This window comes from Stenella coeruleoalba (assembly GCF_951394435.1).
Source record: "Stenella coeruleoalba genome assembly, chromosome: 11".
In the NCBI taxonomy this organism is placed as follows: Eukaryota; Metazoa; Chordata; class Mammalia; order Artiodactyla; family Delphinidae; genus Stenella; species Stenella coeruleoalba.
In genome coordinates this window covers 19,596,699-19,618,336 of record NC_137157.1, presented here as the reverse complement: position 1 = coordinate 19,618,336, position 21,638 = coordinate 19,596,699, and the positions used below count along the sequence as shown (strand labels likewise).

The following is a 21,638-nucleotide window of genomic DNA, read 5'->3' as shown; positions in this document are numbered from 1 at the left end:
GAAGTAGAAAATATGAACAGACTAATCACAAGTAATGAAATTAAAACTGTGATTAAAAATCTTCCAACAAACAAAAGTCCAGGACCAGATGGCTTCACAGCTGAATTCTATGAAACATTTAGAGAAGAGCTAACACCCATCCTTCTCAAACTCTTCCAAAAACTTGTGGATTAAGGAACACTCCCAAACTCATTCTATGAGGCCACCATCACCCTGATACCAAAACCAGGGAAAGATACTACAAAAAAACAAAATTACAGACCAATATCATTGATGAATATAGATGCAAAAATCCTCAACAAAATACTAGCAAACAGAATCCAACAACACATTAAAAGGATCATACACCATGATCAAGTGGGATTTACCCCGGGATGCAAGGATTCTTCAATATACGCAAGTCAATCAATGTGATGCATCATATTAACAAATTGAAGAATAAAAACCATATGATCATCTCAGTAGATGCAGAAAAAGCTTTTGACAAAATTCAACACCCATTTATGATAAAAACTCTCCAGAAAGTGGGCATAGAGGGAACCTATCTCAACATAATAAAGGCCATATACGACAAACCCACAGCAAACATCATTCTCAATGGTGAAAAACTGAAAGCATTTCCTCTAAGATTAGGAAAAAGACAAGGTTGCTCACTCTCACCACTATTATTGAACATAGTTTTGGAAGTCCTAGCCACGGCAATCAGAGAAGAAAAAGATATAAAAGGAATACAAATTGGAAAAGAAGTAAAACTGTCACTGTTTGCAGATGACATGATACTATACATAGAGAATCCTAAATATGCCACCAGAAAACTTCTAGAGCTAATCAATGAATTTGGTAAAGTTGCAGGATACAAACTTCATGCACAGAAATCTCTTGCATTCCTATACACTAATGATGAAAAATCTGAAAGAGAAATTAAGGAAACACACCCATATACCATTGCGACAAAAAGAATAAAATACCTAGGATTAAACCTACCTAGGGAGACAAAAGACCTGTATGCAGAAAACTATAAGACACTGATGAAAGAAATTAAAGATGATACCAACAGATGGAGAGATATACCATGTTCTTGGATTGGAAGAATCAATATTGTGAAAATGACTATACTACTCAAAACAATCTACAGATTCAATGCAATCCCTATCAAATTACCAATGGCATTTTTTACGGAACTAGAACAAAAAATCTTAAAATTTGTATGGAGACACAAAAGACCCCGAATAGCCAAAGCAGTCTTGAGTGAAAAAAACGGAGCTGGAGAAATCAGACTCCCTGACTTAAGACTATACTATGAAGCTACAGTAATCAAGACAATATGGTACTGGCACAAAAACAGAAACATAGATCAATGGAACAGGATAGAATGCCCAGAGGTAACCCAACGCACTTATGGTCAACTGATCTATGAGAAAGGCGGCAAGGATATACAATGGAGAAAAGACAGTCTCTTCAATACGTGGTGCTGGGAAACTGGACAGCTACATGTAAAAGAATGAAATTAGAACACTCCCTAACACCATACACAAAAATAAACTCAAAATGGATTCGAGACCTAAATATAAGACCGGACACTATACACCTCTTAGAAGAAAACATAGGAAGAACACTCTTTGACATAAATCACAGCAAGATCTTTTTTGATCCACCTCCTAGAGTAATGGAAGTAAACACAAAAATAAACAAATGGGACTTAATGAAACTTCAAAGCTTTTGCACAGCAAAGGAAACCATAAAGAAGACGAAAAGACAACCGTCAAAATGGGAGAAAATGTGTGCGAACGAATCAACGGACAAAGGATTAATCTCCAAAATATATAAACAGCTCATGCAGCTCATTATTAAAGAAACAAACAACCCAATCCAAAAATGGGCAGAAGACCTAAATAGACATTTCTCCAAAGAAGACTTACAGATGGCCAAGAAGCACATGAAATGCTGCTCAGCATCACTAATTGTTAGAGAAATGCAAATCAAAACTACAATGAGGCATCACCTCACACCAGTTAGAATGGGCATCATCAGAACATCTACAAACAACAAATGCTGGAGAGAGTGTGGATAAAAGGGAACCCTCTTGTACTGTTGGTGGGAATGTAAATTGATACCGCCACTATGGAGAACAGTATGGAGGTTCCTTAAAAAACTAAAAACAGAATTACCATATGATCCAGCATTCCCACTACTGGGCATATACCCAGAGATAACCATAATTCAAAAAGACACATGCACTCAAATGTTCATTGCAGCAGTGTTTACAATAGCCAGCTCATGGAAGCAACTTAAATGCCCATTGACAGACGAATGGCTAAAGAAGTTGTGGTACATATATACAATGGAATATTACTCAGCCATAAAAATGAACGAAATTGGGTCATTTGTTGAGACATGGATGGATCTAGAGACTGTCATACAGAGTGAAGTAAGTCAGAAAGGGAAAAACAAAAATCGTATATTAACGCATGTATGTGGAACCTAGAAAAATGGTACAGATGAACTGGTTTGCAGGTGAGAAATTGAGACACAGATGTAGAGAACAAACGTATGGACACCAAGGGGGGAAGTCGGGGGGTGGTGTGATGAATTGGGCGATTGGGATTGACATGTATACACTAATGTGTATAAAATGGATGACTAATAGGAACCTGCTGTATAAAAAACTAAAATTAAATTCAAAAAAAATAAAACTATGTTATGTAAAACATCTAGAACATACCTACTTCCAAGTCAAATGCTCCAATAAGTTAATGCATTTGATGAATCACTTTCTCCATTTTCTGGAAGCATTGCTAAGGTAGATTCTTCTGTAAGTCCCGTGTTCTACAGATTGCAATTCTTTTTTTTTTTTTTTTGTTTTTGGCCTCACAGCGTGGCTTGTGGGATCTTAGTTCCTCAACCAGGGATTGAACCCCAGCCCTTGGCAGTGAAAGCGTGGATTCCTAACCACTGGACTGCCAGAGAATGCCCCAGATTGCACTTTTAAAAATATATTTGATCACTACTGTGAAATACTTGTATACATACTTCTTAGACTTAATAATGTAGCTTATATGTGCATCTAATGTTTTTTCTGTCCTGTTTTAAAGTTAAATTGCTGATGCCATGACAGTTAATCCCTAAGATTCTTCAGCATATCACTTCCTGAAAATAAGGACAGAACCACAATACCATTATCATATATAAGAAAACTGAAGTATTCCCTAATATCATTCATTTACTATTTTCCCTATTCAAATTTCTCCATTTGTCCCTGTAATGGGTTTTATGTCTCTTCAGAGTCTTTTAGAATTCTCCTCAGGTTTTTTTTCTCTTGTTATTTATCTGTTGAGTTCCTACTGGTATTATTTAACTTGTTCCTCTATTTCCAATAAACTGGAAACATCTAAAAGCTTGCTTAGACTGAGCAATGTAATCTATGAAATACTTTATAACTGATGCTGAGTATTTCATTTTGTATCACACTAGGAGACACAAACTGAAGTTGTCCTGAACTTGTGAGGTCTTTCCAATATAAAGATGTAGTTTTTCTTTTGCTGTCAAAAAAGATCTAGTGATACTCTAACTCTGTAAATATCCTGTTTCCCAGCAACCTTTCACCGAATGGTTTTGAGCATGCACTGATGATCCTTGTCTGAATCAGTTATTTCTTCAGAGTTTGCAGAATGGTTACTTTCCAACTCTATCATGTCTTTATACTAATTTGCTGCCATTTCTCAGTAAAGAAGAGCTTTATCTTATTAACTAGGATGAAGTACAGTTCCCTAAAAATGGCAGGGTCACTACTTAATTCTTTCTCTTTAATTACCAGTTTAGGAGTTAGTGTAATAATTACTTATAGGAAGAAAATTAGATGTTTTTATTTCTGTTTATGTTTCTCTTTTTATGTGTGTTTACATTACTATGGACTCATGGATTTTTATTTATTCAGAGTTTTAAAATCAATTTGTCATTAATCTTTGATGCTAAAATGTAGGGGTCCCCTTTAATCTGGCTTCTGTATCTTTTTTACATGCCCTATTAGACTTTTGAGCACTTACCTCTTTTCTGGTACAAGAAAAGTATCCCAAGCCCACCTTTGGTTGTTTCCTGCTTAGGCATGGTTTCTTTTAGTGATTGTAACTACTTTCTGTTGCTTTACATTCATTTATTGCTTACATTCTCATTGTTTGTTTTTCCTACCTTGACAAGATATTTACCAAATTGCGTGGTCTTTTCTCAGTGATACTTAAGGAGTACACTCTTTTTTTATTTTTATTTTTTTTAGGAGTACATTCTTATAGGCTATGGGGAGGAAACAATAATTGTTATTGTGCCTTTCATTTAAGAGGAATGAACTAATTTGTACATTTAAAATGACCTAAATAACCAGGAATGAGGACCTGCCCATTCCAATGGAAAATCCTTATAAGGAGCCTCATAGAAAATGCATCTTGTGTGGAACATGGTTAGATTAAAAGAATGTACAGCTTTTTTCTCAGTTTATTTTTCCATTTATAAGATGAATTTATGGAAGGGAACATAATAGGTCTTTGTGGAAGAAACAAAAAGAAATTACAGAAGCAATTAAGAGAGCTCAAATAATGGGGTTTATGTCAGTTGCATTTATTTATTTATTATTTATTTTTGGCTGCGTTGGGTCTTCGTTGCTGGGTGTGGGCTTTCTCTAGTTGCAGAGGGCGGGGGCTACTCTTCATTGTGGTGCACGGGCTTCTCATTGAGGTGGCTTCTCATTGTGGACCACAGGCCCTAGGCGTGCGGGCTTCAATAGTTGTGGCATGTGGGCTCAGTAGTTGTGGCTCATGGGCTGTAGAGCGCAGGCTCAGTAGTTGTGGTGCACGGGCTTAGTTGCTCCTCGGCATGTGGGATCTTCCTGGACCAGGGATCAAACCCATGTCTCCTGCATTGGCAGGCGGATTCTTAACCACTGTGCCACCAGGGAAATCCCCAGTTACATATTGATATAAGGATCCTGCATATCTCAAACACCCTAATGTTTGTAACATCAAATACCGGCAGTAAACTATATAAAGTTGTCATCAAGAAACTTACTTTATGATTAAAAAAATCCTAAAGGGATAGCCATGAAAAAGAATTATAGTATATAGAAACTGAAGGGTCTTCACTGTAAGCATATAGTTTTCTCATTTAACAAACAATGGTAGTTTCGTCGTGTTAATCCTCTACTTTTTATCTTTTGCCTTCTTGGATTATATTTTCTAAGAGAATTTTATCTACCACTTAGCTGATGGATTAGATTTTATGAGGACTATTAAAATAGCAGCTATCCTCTCAACCATTCTTCTGTTACTTGCGGACTTCTGATTTTTCTTTTGCAAAGTATTTTATTTCTATTAAAATTCCTAAGTGACTTTTTGGGCTACAGTCGTAATAAGATATATTTTGATCACCAAATGCTTACTAATGTCACACCAGCTCCTCAAGTAGATGAATGAAATGGACTGGAGAAACAATATTTTTGTTTCCTTATTTTATTTTATTTTATTTTCCCCTGAGGTACTAATCTATTGCTTTAGAAATCCTGAAGTAATGAAGGGAAGAACAGAATAAAGGCCCCAAAAGAAAATCATCAGTTAAATAAAAAAATTCTACGAGTATATTAGTTCTAGTCCAATCTTGTTTGTTCATTATATGTAAGAATTTATGTGTTGACAAATAAAAACAATACTTGTATAAATTTTAATACCAATTTAGAAAAACTGACTTTATTCAAATTGAGATTGAACATATGCATTTCAGTAATAGTTAAGAGTTAGTAAAAGCAACTTGAAGATGTCAAAAAGTTTAAATAAAATTGTTCAACTTCTAAACAAACATTGCAAATATTTTGTGGTATGGATAGAATCAGTTTATTAAACAGATAAATGGAACAGTATCTTTATTTTTGGTATCTGGGTAAAAGCTTCAATATTGTGGATTTTTTCAATTTAAGCCCTTGCTTCTGGACATCATAACTGTATTTATGTGGAATGCTTTTCCAGACAGCCTCTTTAAAACCCACTTGCAAATACAAGAGCAGGGAAACCATAACTGCCATGTTATCTGACCATAATGATAGGGATAGATTTCCAATTGCAGCCATGAGTTAAAAGAAACACTCTAACTGTGAGGACTCCAAGATGTTTTTCCCTGATGTTTGCCTAACATCACAGATCAGAAGGACACTATTTGCTAGCCTTTAAGAACAAGTTGTAGATGTGGGAGTTTAAGCCCTGGTCTTGTACCCAATAAGGATCAGACATATACATATTAGTAAACTCTCATTATTTCTGGACAGCAGAAGCACAGTGAAACAGAGATTGCCTGAAATTAAATGTAGAAAGAGTAAAGGAATTTCTGATTACAACGTGAATGTCTCTTTCCGCTGCTTTGATTTTTGGGAAATTGTGTCACGCTTCCTGTATGTTTTAGACAGACTATTGCACTGTTAGGTTAAAATGGAAACTTTGTGTTATAGATTCACATGAAGTATTATGATTTACTGTGAAAGTAAAGATAAAAGCACTTTTGAAATACAGCAGAAAACTATGTTATACCTTACTTTATAAAATTTTAGGACAGATCTTTTTTTTAAAAATATATGTGAAAGCACTTTAATGATGAAAAGTAACCTCCTACTACTATTAATAATAATAGTAATAACAATAACAAAAATAATACTTAATATTAGCAGTAGTATGTTCTACCGTATAAAATAATCTTCCAGTTTCAGGTGTAGTATGAGGCTAAGTTGAGTCCCCAGAGAGTAATATACTACTTATTTAAAGAAGAAGAAACAACTTTCAAAAAATGCTGAAAAACATTTCATTTATTACTCTGTCTCTGTAGCATTAATGGTAACCTAGGGTTCTTAAAGATTTTTGTGCGTCCCCAGGTATTCAACTCACTACTAGAAGACTCTCTTCTTTCTTTCTTTCTCCCTTCCTTCCTTCTTTCCTTCCTTCCTTCCTCCCTCTGTCCCTCCTTCTCTCTCTCTTTCTCTTTCTTTCTTTTCTTTTCTTTTCTTTCTTTCCTTCTTTCCCAGTCGCCCAATTCAGCACACCACCATCCACACCCCACCGTGGTTTTACGCCTTGGTGTCCATACGTTTGTTCTCTACATCTGTGTCTCAACTTCTGCCCTGCAAAGCAGTTCATCTGTACCATTTTTCTAGGTTCCACATACATGCGTTAATATACGATTTTTGTTTTTCTCTTTCTGACTTACTTCACTCTGTATGACAGTCTCTAGATCCATCCACGTCTCAACAAATGACCCAATTTGGTTCCTCTTTATGGCTGAGTAATATTCCATTGTATATATGTACCACAACTTCTTTATCCATTCATCTGTCGATGGGCATTTAGGTTGCTGGCTATTGTAAATAGTGCTGCAGTGAACATTGGGGTCCATCTGTCTTTTTTTTTTTTTTTTGGCGGTATGCAGGCCTCTCACTGTTGTGGCTTCTCCCGTTGCGGAGAACAGGCGCTGGAGGCGCAGGCTCAGCGGCCATGGCTCATGGGCCTAGCCGCTCCGCGGCATGTGGGATCTTCCCGGGCTGGGGCATGAACCCGTGTCCCCTGCATCGTCAGGCGGACTCTCAACCACTGCGCCACCAGGGAAGTCCCATGTGTCTTTGTGAATTATGGTTTTCTCTGGGTATATGCCCAGTAGTGAGAATGCTAGATCATATGGTAATTCTACTTTTAGTTTTTTAAGGAACCTCCATACTGTTCTCCATAGTGGCTGTATCAATTTACATTCCCACCAACAGTGCAAGAGGGTTTTCTTTTCTCCACACCCTCTCCAGCATTTCTGGTCTGTAGATTATCTGATGATGCCCATTCTGACTGGTGTGAGGTGTTGCCTCATTGTAGCTTTGATTTGCATTTCTCTAATAGTGATGTTGAGCAGCTTTTCATGTGTTTCTTGGCCATCTGTATGTCTTCCTTGGAGAAATGTCTATTTAGGTTTTCTGCCCATTTTTGGATTGAGTTGTTTGTTTCTTTAATATTGATCTATATGAGCTGTTTATATATTTTGAAGATTAATCCTTTGTCCGTTGATTCGTTTGCAAATATTTTCTCCCATTTTGAGAGTTGTCTTTTCATCTTGTTTATGGTTTCCATTGCTGTACAAAAGTTTTGAAGTTTCATTAGGTCCCATTTGTTTATTTTTGTTTTTATTTCCATTACTCTAGGAGGTGGATCAAAAAAGATCTTGCTGTGATTTATGTCAAAGAGTGTTCTTCCTATGTTTTCTTCTAAGAGGTGTATAGTGTCCGGTCTTATATTTAGGTCTCGAATCCATTTTGAGTTTATTTTTGTGTATGGTGTTAGGGAGTGTTCTAATTTCATTCTTTTACATGTAGCTGTCCAGTTTTCCCAGCACCACGTATTGAAGAGACTGTCTTTTCCCCATTGTATATCCTTGCCTCCTGTGTCATAGATAAGTTGACCATAGGTGCGTGCGTTTATCTCTGGGCTTTCTTTCTTGTTCCATTGATCTATGTTTCTGTTTGTGCCAGTACCATATTGTCTTGATTACTGTAGCTTTATAGTATAGTCTTAAGTCAGGGAGTCTGATTCCTCCAGCTCCGTTTTCTTCCCTCAAGACTGCTTTGGCTATTCAGGGTCTTTTGTGTCTCCATACAAATTTTAAGATTTTTTGTTCTAGTTGTGTAAAAAATGCCATTGGTAATTTGATAGGAATTGCATTGAGTCTGTAGATTGCTTTGGGTAGTACAGTCATTTTCACAATATTGATTCTTCCAATCCAAGAACATGGTATATCTCTCCATCTGTTGGTATCATCTTTAATTTCTTTCATCAGTGTCTTATAGTTTTCTGCATACAGGTCTTTTGTCTCCCTAGGTAGGTTTAATCCTAGGTATTTTATTCTTTTTGTTGCAACGGTAAATGGGCGTGTTTCCTTAATTTCTCTTTCAGATTTTTCATCATTAGTGTATAGGAATGCAAGAGATTTCTGTGCATGAAGTTTGTATCCTGCAACTTTACCAAATTCATTGATTAGCTCTAGAAGTTTTCTGGTGGCATATTTAGGATTCTCTATGTATAGTATCATGTCATCTGCAAACAGTGACAGTTTTACTTCTTTTCCAATTTGTATTCCTTTTATATCTTTTTCTTCTCTGATTGCCGTGGCTAGGACTTCCAAAACTATGTTCAATAATAGTGGTGAGAGTGAGCAGCCTTGTCTTGTTCCTGTTCCTAGAGGAAATGCTTTCAGTTTTTCACCATTGAGAATGATGTTTGCTGTGGGTTTGTCGTATATGGCCTTTATTATGTTGAGATAGGTTCCCTCTATGCCCACTTTCTGGAGAGTTTTTATCATAAATGGGTGTTGAATTTTGTCAAAAGCTTTTTCTGCATCTACTGAGATGATCATATGGTTTTTATTCTTCAATTTGTTAATATGGTGTATCACATTGATTGATTTGCGTATATTGAAGAATCCTTGCATCCCGGGGTAAATCCCACTTGATCATGGTGTATGATCCTTTTAATGTGTTGTTGGATTCTGCTCGCTAGTATTTTCTTGAGAATCTTTGCATCTATATTCATCAGTGATATTAGTCTGTAATTTTGTTTTTTTGTAGTATCTTTCCCTGGTTTTGGTATCAGGGTGATGGTGGCCTCATAGAATGAGTTTGGGAGTGTTCCTTAATCCACAAGTTTTTGGAAGAGTTTGAGAAGGATGGGTGTTAGCTCTTCTCTAAATGTTTCATAGAATTCAGCTGTGAAGCCACCTGGTCCTGGACTTTTGTTTGTTGGAAGATTTTTAATCACAGTTTTAATTTCATTACTTGTGATTGGTCTTTTCATATTTTCTACTTCTTCCTGGTTCAGTCTTGGAAGGTTATACCTTTCTAAGAATGTGTTCATTTCTTCCAGGTTGTCCATTATATTGGCATAGAGTTGCTTGTAGTAGTCCCTTAGGATGCTTTGTATTTCTGCGGTGTCTGTTGTAACTTCTCCTTTTTCAATTCTAATTTTATTGATTTGAGTCCTCTCCCTCTTTTTCTTGATGAGTCTGGCTAATGGTTTATCAATTTTGTTTATCTGCTCAAAGAACCAGCTTTTAGTTTTATTGACCTTTGCTATTGTTTTCTTTGTTTGTATTTCATTTATTTCTGCTCTGATCTTTATGATTTCTTTCCTTCTGCTAACTTTGGGTTTCGTTTGTTCTTCTTTCTCTAGTTCCTTTAGGTGTAAGGTTAGATTGTTTATTTGAGATTTTTCTTGTTTCTTGAGGTAGGCTTGTATAGCTATAAACTTCCCTCTTAGAACTGCTTTTGCTGCATCCCATAGGTTTTGGATTGTCGTGTTTTCATTGTCATTTGTCTCTAGGTATTTTTTGATTTCCTCTTTGATTTCTTCAGTGAGCACTTGGTTATTTAGTAATGTATTATTTAGCCTCCATGTGTGTGTGTTTTTTCTATGTTTTTTTCCCTGTAATTCATTTCTTATCTCATAGCGTTGTGGTCAGAAAGATGCTTGGTATAATTTTAATTTTCTTAAATTTACTGAGGCTTGATCTGTTACCCAACATGTGATCTATCCTGGAGAATGTTCCATGCGCACTTGAGAAGAAAGTGTAATCTGCTGATTTTAGATGGAATGTTCTATAAATATCAATGAAATCTATCTGGTGTATTTTGTCATTTAAAACTTGTGTTTCCTTATTAATTTTCTGTCTGGATGATCTGTCCATTGGTATAAGTGAGGTGTTAAAGTCCCCCACTATTATTGTGTTACTGTCGATTTCCTCTTTTATAGCTGTTTGCAGTTGCCTTATGTATTGAGGTGCTCCTATGTTGGGTGCATATATATTTATAATTGTTATATCTTCTTCTTGGATTGACCTCTTTATCATTATATAGTGTCCTTTCTAGTCTCTTGTAACATTCTTTATTTTAACGTCTATTTTATCTGATATGAATATTGCTACTCCAGCTTCCTTTGGATTTCCATTTGCATGGAATATCTTTTTCCATCCCCTCACTTTCAGTCTGTATGTGTCCCTAGGTCTGAAGTGGGTCTCTTATAGACAGCATCTGTATGTGTCTTGTTTTTGTATCCATTCAGCAAGCCTGTGTCTTTTGGTTGGAGCACTTAATCCATTCACGTTTAAGATAATTTTCGATACGTATGTTCCTATGACCATTGTCTTTTTGTTTTGGGTTTGTTTCGTAGGTCCTTTTCTTCTCTTGTGTTTCCCACTTAAAGAAGTTCCTTTAGCATTTGTTGTAGAGCTGGTTTGGTGGTGCTGAATTCTTTTAGCTTTTGCGTGTCTGTAAAGCTTTTGATTTCTCCATCGAATCTGAATGAGATCTTTGCTGGGTAGAGTAATCTTGGTTGTAGGTTTTTCCCTTTCAACACTTTAAGTATTTCATGCCACTCCCTTCTGGCTTGTAGAGTTTCTGCTGAGAAATCAGCTGTTAACCTTATGGTAGTTCCCTTGTGTGTTATTTGCTGTTTTTCTCTTGCTGCTTTCAATAATTTTTCTTTGTCTTTAATTTTTGCCAATTTGATTACTATGTGTCTTGGCGTGTTTCTCCTTGGGTTTATCCTGTATTGGACTCTGCGCTTCCTGGTTTGGTGGCTACTTTCTTTCTCATGTTAGGGAATTTTTTGACTATAATCTCTTCAAATATTTTCTCAGATTCTTTCTCTCTCTCTTCTCCTTTTGGGACCCCTATAATGCAAATGTTGTTGTGTTTAGTGTTGTCCCAGAGGTCTCTTAAGCTGTCTTCATTTCGTTTCATCATTCTTTTTTCTTTATTCTGTTCCGCAGCAGTGAATTCCACCATTCTGTCTTCCAGGTCCCTTATCCGTTCTTCTGCCTCAGTTATTCTGCTGTTGATTCCTTTGAGTGTATTTTTCATTTCAGTTACTGTATTGTTCATCTCTGTTAATTAGTTCTTTAATTCTTGTAGGTCTTTGTTAAACATTTCTTGCATCTTCTCGAATTTTGCCTCTATTCTTTTTCCAAGGTCCTGGATCATGTTTACTATCATCATTCTGAATTCTTTTTCTGGAAGCTTGCCAATCTCCACTTCATTTAGTTAGTTTTCTGGGGTTTTATCTTGTTCCTTCATCTGGTAGATAGCCCTCTGCCTTTTCATCTTGTCTATCTTTCTTTGAATGTGTTTTGTGTTCCACAGGCTGCAGGATTGTAGTTCTTCTCTTTTTCATTTATTTCTCATCTGATCTTTTTTTTTTTTTGCGGTATGCGGGCCTCTCAGTGTTATGGCCTGTCCTGTTGAAGAGTACAGGCTCCGGACGTGCAGGCTCAGCGGCCATGGCTCACAGGCCTAGCCACTCTGCGGCATGTGGGATCTTCCCGGACCGGGGCACGAACCCTTGTCTGCTGCATCGGAAGGCAGACACTGTGCCACCAGGGAAGCCACTTTTTTTTGTTTTTTTAAAATTTATTCATTCATTTATTTATTTTTGGCTGTGTTGGGTCTTCGTTTCTGTGTGAGGGCTTTCTCTATTTGCGGCAAGCGGGGGGCACTCTTCATCGCGGTGTGCAGGCCTCTCACTATCGCGGCCTCTCGTTGCGGAGCACAGGCTCCAGACACGCAGGCTCAGTAATTGTGGCTCACGGCCCTAGTTGCTCTGCGTCATGTGCGAGCTTTCCAGACCAGGGCTCGAACCCGTGTCCCCTGCATTGGCAGGCAGATTCTCATCCACTGCACCACCAGGGAAGCCCTGATCTGATCTTTTTGATTTTTTTTCCGCTGCTAACTTTGGGTTTGTTTTTCTTCTTTCTCTTAATTTCTTTAGGTGTAGGATTAGGTTGTTTATTTGAAATTTTTCTTGTTTCTTGAGGTAGGATGTGTTGCTATAACCTTCCCTCTTAGCACTGCTTTTGCTGCATCCCATAGGTTTTAGGTTATCATGTTTTCATTGGCATTTGTTTCTAGCTATTTTTTGATTTCCTCTTTGTTTTCTTCAGTGATCTCTTCGTTATTTAGTAGTGTATTGTTTAACCTCCATGTGTTTGTATTTTTTACGTTTTTTTCCTTAATTGATATGTAGTCTTATAGTGTTGTGGTCGGAAAACATACTTGATACGATTTCAATTTTCTTAAATTTACCAAGGCTTGATTTGTGACGCATGATATATTTTATCCTGAGAATGTTCCATGAGCACTTGAAAGTGTTTTCTGTTCTTTTTGGATGGAATATCCTATAAATATCAATTAAGTCCATCTTGTTTAATGTATCATTAAAGCTTGTGTTTTCTTATTCATTTTCATTTTGAATGATCTGTCCATTGGTGAAAGTGGGGTGTTATAGTCCCTAGTGTTATTGTGTTACTGTCGATTTCCCCTTTTATGGCTGTTAGCATTTGCCTTATGTATTGAAGTCCTTCTATGGTTGGTGCATAAATATTTACAAATGTTATATCTTCTTCTTGGATTGATCCCTTGATCATTTTAGGACAGATCTTAAAGATGATTTTAATTTAGTTGTATCTTAGTACTTTTCTTTTTAAGGCAATGTAATAAAAATATATGAGCTCTTATTTGATCCCAACTTCCCGATAAGTTTTTATCAATAGTTTCAATTTTGAAATATCTAAAAGGGGCAAATACATGTATGAATTTTTCTTTCGTTTATCATTGAACAAATGCTGATTGAGAACTTATTAATAAGAATGGATTGATTACCTGGTCTTATGCCAGTCATTCTTTTAGGGCTTAAGGATGCATCATTTGCTCTCAGGGCACTCATAAAATAGTAGAAAGATTAATAAAATAGACAAAGTATCAGAAAGTATTAATATTTATGTAGAGAATTATAATTGGTTCATATGCATAGTTATAACAGGTTGATAAGAAGGAGAATATGTGAATTGTTTCTTTATACTGGAAAATCAGGGAGCCTCTCTTCAAATGTAACATTTAGTATCTTTAATATTTAAGAAAAATAGTTTCATAGAATTCATATCAAACTTTTTGTTTTAATGAATTTTGCTTAGATTTTATTTGGAGTCCATGTTTAAGGTAACCTTTTCCTGTCCATTGAGGTTTTTTAAATTGACCCTGACTGCCTTACATGTTTTAAGAATTGTTTTTTACATGAAAGTTAAATAATCCCAAAGCATGTTATCTTTAGAAGTGCTTTTAAGATGTGTATGAACTTGAAACTTCCTTTATAACTGTCTGAGAGACTTCCTATTGATTTGTAAGTTTTATTTCTACCTTTTAACTCTCTTTTGTGCTTCTTAATTTAATGTGATTAGACAGAATATTAAGAAATCTTAATTTTAATAAGGAAAATATTTTCTTAGAGTTTACAGATGATAAATTATTGGGTCTTTAGCTAAGGTGTCAGTCACTGATAGACTTATGAATTTCATGAGTTTTGAGCATAAGTTGAGTTTAGCATTTGTGAGTCTATTTTCCCAGGGTAATAGGCAAGGAGAGGATTTCAAGTGAACATTCTGGGAGCAACATCTAAGAATTAAAAACAAACAGGATTCCAGAGCAGGGTGAAAGTAGTTGAGAGTGTGAGAATAAGGAGAGAATTTCATGCAAGGAATTTAATTTTGATGAAATCCAATTTATCATTTTTTTTCTATTATGTTTTGTACTTTTGCTGTCATATCTAATAAGTCTTCCTAATCCCAAGTCATGAAGATATTCTCCTATGTTTTCTTCTGAAAGTTTTATAATTTTGTACTGTACGTTTAGGTCTGTGATCTACTTTGAGTTAATTTTTATAAAAGGTGTGAGGTTTAGGTGAAGTTCATTTGTTTTGCAGATGGATGACCAGTTGCTCCCACACCAATTATTGTAAAGACTGTCCTTTCTTTATTGCTTCTGTTGCACCTGTATCAAAAATCAAATGGCAATATCTGTGTTCTCTTTCTGGACTCTATTCTGTTTCATTGATATGAGTGTCTGTCCTTTTGTAAATACTATGCTTTTTTTTGTTTTGTTTTTACAATTTATATTCACTTATTAAAAGGAAACGTTTATAATCTCAAGGTTGAGAAGGATTCTTAAGACCCAGAAAGCAAAAAAAATTAGGGAAGAGATTAATGAATTTGATCATTACAAAATGTAAAAATTTCTTGACCTATTCTATTAACAGTGGTAAAATATAAGAAACAGACTGAGAGGAGATCTTTGCCAGTGCGTAATATATGAGGGTTAAAATCTAGAATATAAAAAGAACTACTATGAATAAGAAAAAAGCAAACAAATTATACAATAGAAAGCCATGCAGTCAGTTAACAGGAAAAGAAATAAAGATGGCCAACACATTTTTAAAAAGATTCCTAGTCTTCCAGGTAATCAGAGGAAATAGGTAAAACTTTAAAAGTTTTATAACATTAAGTATTGGCCAGGATATAGGAAAATGGGAACTCTCCTTCACTGTTGGTGGGGGTATAAATAGGTACAAGTGAAGGACACTTGGCAGTATGTATTAAAATAATAGAAAAGTACATTCTCTATAATCCCAGCAGTACTATAAAAACACTCAACATATATACAGGGAGATCAGTATCAGAATATACATGCAGCAATGCTTATAATAAAATTTGGAGGAATCTAAATGACCCTCATTAGGGGAATGACTAAATTGTAATATTTTTATATTAGAATGCTATATATTACTGTTTATAAGGAGACAGGTTAAGTTTCTCTTTATGGGCCTGAAAACTTCCTGACACTTATTATATAAGCAACATTTTTTCCTTCTTTCACAGAAGAAAGGTAGAATTAAATTGTAACATTGGCAGTTTACAGCAAGATTTGTGTGCTGTTTTCAAGAAAATGGATACTCCTGTGAGAAGTCTTTGTTCATAAAAACATGTTTTTCTGTTGTTTAATGTATCTATTGGGTTGGCCAAAAAGTTCGTCCGAGTTTGTCCGTAAGAGGGTACAGAAAAACATGAACAAACTTTCTGGCCAACCCAATATTAGAAAATAAGAGGGAAGCACCCCTAGTGCCTCAAAGGATATAAGAAAATTAAGACTGAATATCACCTGGGTTCCAAGTTTCTGCCATGGGAAGGAAATCAATACTGTGCTATCTTGACTATTGTAATTGTAAAGTAATTTTTAAGATCATTTTTCAGCACATATAATATGTTGTTTCATTGTCTTCTGGCTTACATACTTAATTTTTGATGTTCTATTAACCTTACTATTGTTCCTGTGTATGTAATGTGTCATTTTGCTCTGGCTGCTCTTAAGATTTTTTATCTTTGGATGTCAGAGTTTAAGTGTAAAGGAGTGCTTTTCTTTGTGTTTTCCTACTTGAGTAACTTCTTGGATCTATAAATTGATGTTTTCCACCAAATTTGGGATGCTTTTTGCCATAATTTCAGCAAATATTTTTTCTGTTTTTTTCACTCCTCTGCAGGGATTTCAATTACATGTGTGTCGGACTTGTTTAATTTGACCTGCAGATCTCTTTGGTTCCTTCTTTTTTTCTCTTTTGTTTTTCAGATTTGGTAATTTCTATTTATATATCTATATGTGCACTGATAGTTTCTTTCACTTTCTTCAAGTTGCTGTTGAGCACACCAAGCAAATTTTGTTTCAGTTATTGTACTTTTTATCTCTAGAATTTTCTCTTTATAGTGTCCACTTTTCAGTTCTCATTCCTCTATTAAGTCACTGATAACATAATTTCCTTTAATTCATTGAACACATTTTAGTTTAGTTCTTTGACTATATTTAGAGCAGATGCTTTGATATTCTGTCTGATAAATCTAACATGTAGGTCCACTTGGTGCCATTTTCTATTGACTGCTTTTTATCCTAAGAAGGGGTCACAGTCCCTTTTCTTTGGCTGTCTAGTAATTTTTGGATGAAACCCAGACATTTCAGGTAATATTTTGTAGCAACTCCAGTTTTTTCTCATGTTCTTCTGAGGAGCATTGGTTTTTATTTCTAGTAGGCAGGTAACTTGCCTAGATTCCAACTTCATAGTTTGTTTCCTTGGTGGTATGCATTGGATATCTGTTCTTATAGTTTCCCTTTGCTGATTTTTTTAGCTTGGCTTTTGTAAGTCTTCCCTCTGCCTGCCAAATTTGGCAGTCAGCCAAGCATTTGGGGGAGATATGGAGCTTATTTCTGTGGATTCCTTTTTCCTAGGGATTTTCATGAATTTTCCAGTTGTTCTGACAGGTTTTGGCTTTGTATACTTAACATTTCAAGCCTGTTCAGCTTCAGTTTTCTGCCACTTAAGCTATACACAGTTGTAGAGTGCACTCAGTTTAGCAAACCTTCAGACGCATAGCTCTGGTTCTTTATAGCTCAATCTTTCTAATATATTTCTTTCTGTTTTCTGTCTGTGTTTTTGATGGACCCCCTGGAATCTTCCCCATGCTTGCATAGTTTTGCTGTCAGCTAGGGGTTTTGGATATTTATGCTCTCAACTGTTTCTAGGAATTCCTCCTTTAAATTTCTAGCTGTTTTCCCAGCTCTGAATTCTAATCTCTGGCACCTTTAGTCACTTCTATAGTCATGAAACTTGGGCCAGTAAACCACAAACTTAATTCATACCCTTCTTATTGCAGTTCTTTTAAAACTAAATGTTCCTCCAGCCTCTATTTTTTGGACACTTACCAGTGTCTTTAAATACTATTTAAAATTTTTTATTTAATATTTAATGTTTGTTATTTAAGGGGTTCACATGATAAGTTGCATCCCCTCCTTTACTGGAAGTTGTAGGGACTTGAATAAGCACAAACTTGCAATTCTTACCCTTCTTGTTGCAGTTCTTCTAACATTAAATTCTCCTCCAGCTTGTGTCTGCTTTTTGGATGCTTTCCAGTGTCTTTACATAGTTATGTTTTAAAAATTTTACCTAATATTTTGTAGTGGTTACCTGTGGGAGTTCACAGTATCACTTCTGTAATACTAGAAGTTGCAAGGCTTTGAAAAGCTATAGTTAGCTAATTTTAAGAAAAAGATCATTGAATACCCTGGTTTATCACTTGACTGTGAAGGACAAGTGCCGTATATATGAAAGAACTGTTGCCCCTATCAAGTTCTCACAAATGTTACTTATCTTGTGTTTGAACAGTCTATAGCTCTGTTTTAGGCCAGTTAATGTCAACATCAACTACTTGCTATTATTTGCTAACATTTGGTTGAATCTCTTTATTTTAATTCTTAGTTGGTTATTTGGTATTGTGAAAGTCAGTATCTAGTAATTCTTCAGAAATTTAACAATTTAACTTCAGCCCTTATATCTTGCCCTGTAAAGAGACATGGGTATGGGACCAAATAGTGGCAGTTGGCCCATTCCCTACGCTTCAGGGAGCTTCATTGTTAGTGATTATTTAGTGGCAAATGTATGTAGGGAAATGAGATCAGGTCTCATCAGAAATGCAGCTGTATCTTTTATATCATTTTCTAAGAGACATTTTCCAACAATTATGATAGTTGTTATTTACTCATAGATTCTCATTGATGGCAAGTTGGTTTCACGAGCCAGGATATGTTCATTGTTCAACCCAAACTTTTGGTTTATATGGCAATTCTCTTTTCCCAAAGAGCTGAGTGAGATACTGTCATTGAATGATCATAAGTATTTTTGCTGTGTATTAAAAAAAGATTGTTGGAATGGGAGAAAATATTTGCAAATGATACGACAGGCAAGGGCTTAATCTCCAAAATATATAAACAGCTCATACAACTCAACAACAAAAAAATAAACAACCCAATCGCAAAATGGGCAGAAGAGCTTACTAGACATTTCTCCAAAGAAGATCTACAGATGGCCAGTAGTTACTTGAAAAGATGCCCAACATCACTAAATTATTAGAGAAACGCAAATCAAAACTACAATGAGGTATCAACTCATACCAGTCAGAATGGCCATCATCAAAAAATCTACAAACAATAAATGCTGGAGAGGGTGTGGAGAAAAGGGAACCCTCTGGCACTGTTGGTGGGAATGTAAATTGATACAGCCACTATGGAGAACAGTATGGAGGTTCCTTAAAAAACTAAAAACAGAACTACCATATGACCCAGCAATCCCACTACTGGGCATATACCCTGAGAAAACCATAATTCAAAAAGAGTCATGTACCAAAATGTTCATTGCAGCTCTATTTACAATAGCCAGGACATGGAAGCAACCTAAGTGTCCATCGACAGATGAATGGATAAAGAAGATGTGGCACATATATACAATGGAATATCACTCAGCCATAAAAAGAAACGAAATTGAACTATTTGTAGTGAGGTGGATGGACCTAGAATCTGTCATACAGAGTGAAGTAAGTCAGAAATAGAAAAACAAATACCATATGCTAACACATATATATGGAATCTAAAAAAAAAAACGTTCTGAAGAACCTAGGGGCAGGACAGGAATAAAGACGCAGACCTACTAGAGAATGGACTTGAGGACACGGGGAGGGGGAAGGGTAAGCTGGGACGAAGTGAGAGAGTGGCATGGACTTATATATACTACCAAATGTAAAATCGATAGCTAGTGGGAAGCAGCTGCATAGCACAGGGAGATCAGGTCTGTGCTTTGTGACCACCTAGAGGGGTGGGATAAAGAGGGTGGGAGGGAGGGAGATGCAAGAGAGAAGAGATATGGGGATATATGTATAGCTGATTCACCTTGTTATAAAGCAGAAACTAACACACCATTGTAAAGCAATTATACTCCAATAAAGATGTTAAAAAAAAAAACAACTGCAATGAGGTACCACCTCACACTGGTCAGAATGGGCATCATTAAAAAGTCTACAAATAACAAATGCTGGAGAGGGTGTGGAGAAAAGGGAACCCTACAACACTGTTGGTGGGAATGTAAGTTGGTACAGCCCCTATGGAAAACAGTATGGAGGCTCCTCAGAAAGCTGAAAATAGAGTTACCATATGATCCAGCAATCCCACTCCTGGGAATATACCTGGACAAAACTATAGTTCAGAAAGATACATGCGCCCCTAAATTCATAGAAGCACTGTTCACAATAGCCAAAATATGGAAACAACCTAAATGTCCATTGACAGGTGAATGGATAAAGATGTGGTATATGTATACGATGGAATACTACTCAACCATAAAAAATAATGAAATAATGCCATTTGCAGCAACATGGATGCAACTAGAGATTATCATACTAAGTGAAGTAAGTCAGAAAGAGAAAGACAAATACCATATTATATCACTTATATGTGAAATCTAAAATATGGCACAAATAAGTTTATCTACAAAACAAAAACCGACTCATAGATATAGAGAACAGACTTGTGGTTGCCAAGGGTGGTGGGGGGGAGAGGGATGGACTGGGAGTTTGGGGTTGGTAGATGCAAACTATTACATTTAGAATCGATAAACAACAAGGTCCTACTGTATAGCATGGGGAACTATATTCAATATCCTGTGATAAACCATAATGGAAAAGAATATGAAAGAATGTTTATGTGTGTATAACTGAGTCACTTTGCTGCACAGCAGAGATTGGCACAGCATTGTAAATCACTTATACTTCAATAAAAAATAAATAAATAAAAAGATTATTTATGAATTTAGAAATCTTCAATAAAGAAAATATTTTATTGTACAGATACAGTTACTAGCAAAGAAAATTATCTACTCATATTTAAACCTGCTGGTGAATTCAAAGAACGACTTGGCTCTGGCTCATATTCTCAATATTCCTGATAGAGGACTTGGAAGAGAAGCCTTCACTGATTTGAAACATGCTGCTCGAGAGAAACAGATGTCTATCTTTTTGGTATGGACATGTTACCTTTTCAATATTTATTTTAAAGACTCTCTGAACAGTGGATCCATGTACCTTAATATAGAATTCTTTTAACTATGACAGAGCAACTTTTAAATTGTGAATATGTGTTCTATGTCATGTATTTGAAAATCCGTGGTAGTTTTGTTTTTTACTGTATATTTTACTATATATATAGTTCATAAGGGAGAATTTCTCTAAAGCTGTGTTTCCCTACATGTGTTCTGCGGAGTGCTAACCCTGTTAGATTCTCCTTGAATAAATTATTTCCAGAGGCAAAAGTGCCTGTTCAATGCTCTTTGAATAAATGTTTCCAAGGGCAAAAAATTGGAAATCGTGTATACTCTTACTGGATATATGTAATGCATGTATACTTCTTCCAAGAAGTCCTACCATAAAGAAACCTGCTTAAGTTAACCTTGTTATTTAACCTGTCATTTCCTAAGTTATTTAACCATGGAACTTTCCCCAGATTATTTAAATTTCATAGATTTTTTCTTTCTTAAGATATGCTTTGGAAAATACAGCTTTAGAACATTTTGTCTTTGATGGAGATGGCCTAATGTATAGCCATCATATTATATATATGTATTTTTATCATTGTAAAGGCAAGACCTTTTGAACTACACATGATCAAATGATCCAAAAATGTGCAAGCTAGATGGGGCTTAGTGATTATCTAGTCTAAACCTTTATTTTACAAATAAAGAAGCTAAGGCTTGGAAGAGTTGAATTAATTGTTCAACTTTGAATAAATCAACACAATTGACACAGAAAAATCCCTTTGTTCCATATAACAATTCCAGTAGCCAGTAGTCAGTCTATTTAAGAATATATTTATTTTTTGTAGAATACCACTGTCTAAT

At 35.6% G+C, this 21,638-nt stretch overlaps 1 protein-coding gene across 2 annotated transcripts in view; it reads left to right on the top strand.

Annotated features, from left to right (window-relative positions):
- The window catches only part of PARPBP (PARP1 binding protein), a gene marked incomplete at its 3' end in the record, with an annotated part of 83,481 nt that overhangs the window by 24,876 nt on the left and 36,967 nt on the right, over positions 1-21,638 (top strand). For both annotated transcript variants that reach the window (XM_079935990.1, XM_079935991.1), the window contains exon 5: positions 20,593-20,763. In XM_079935990.1, the coding sequence (XP_079792116.1) occupies positions 20,593-20,763 (171 nt within the window). The remainder of the gene's footprint in view (positions 1-20,592; positions 20,764-21,638) is intronic.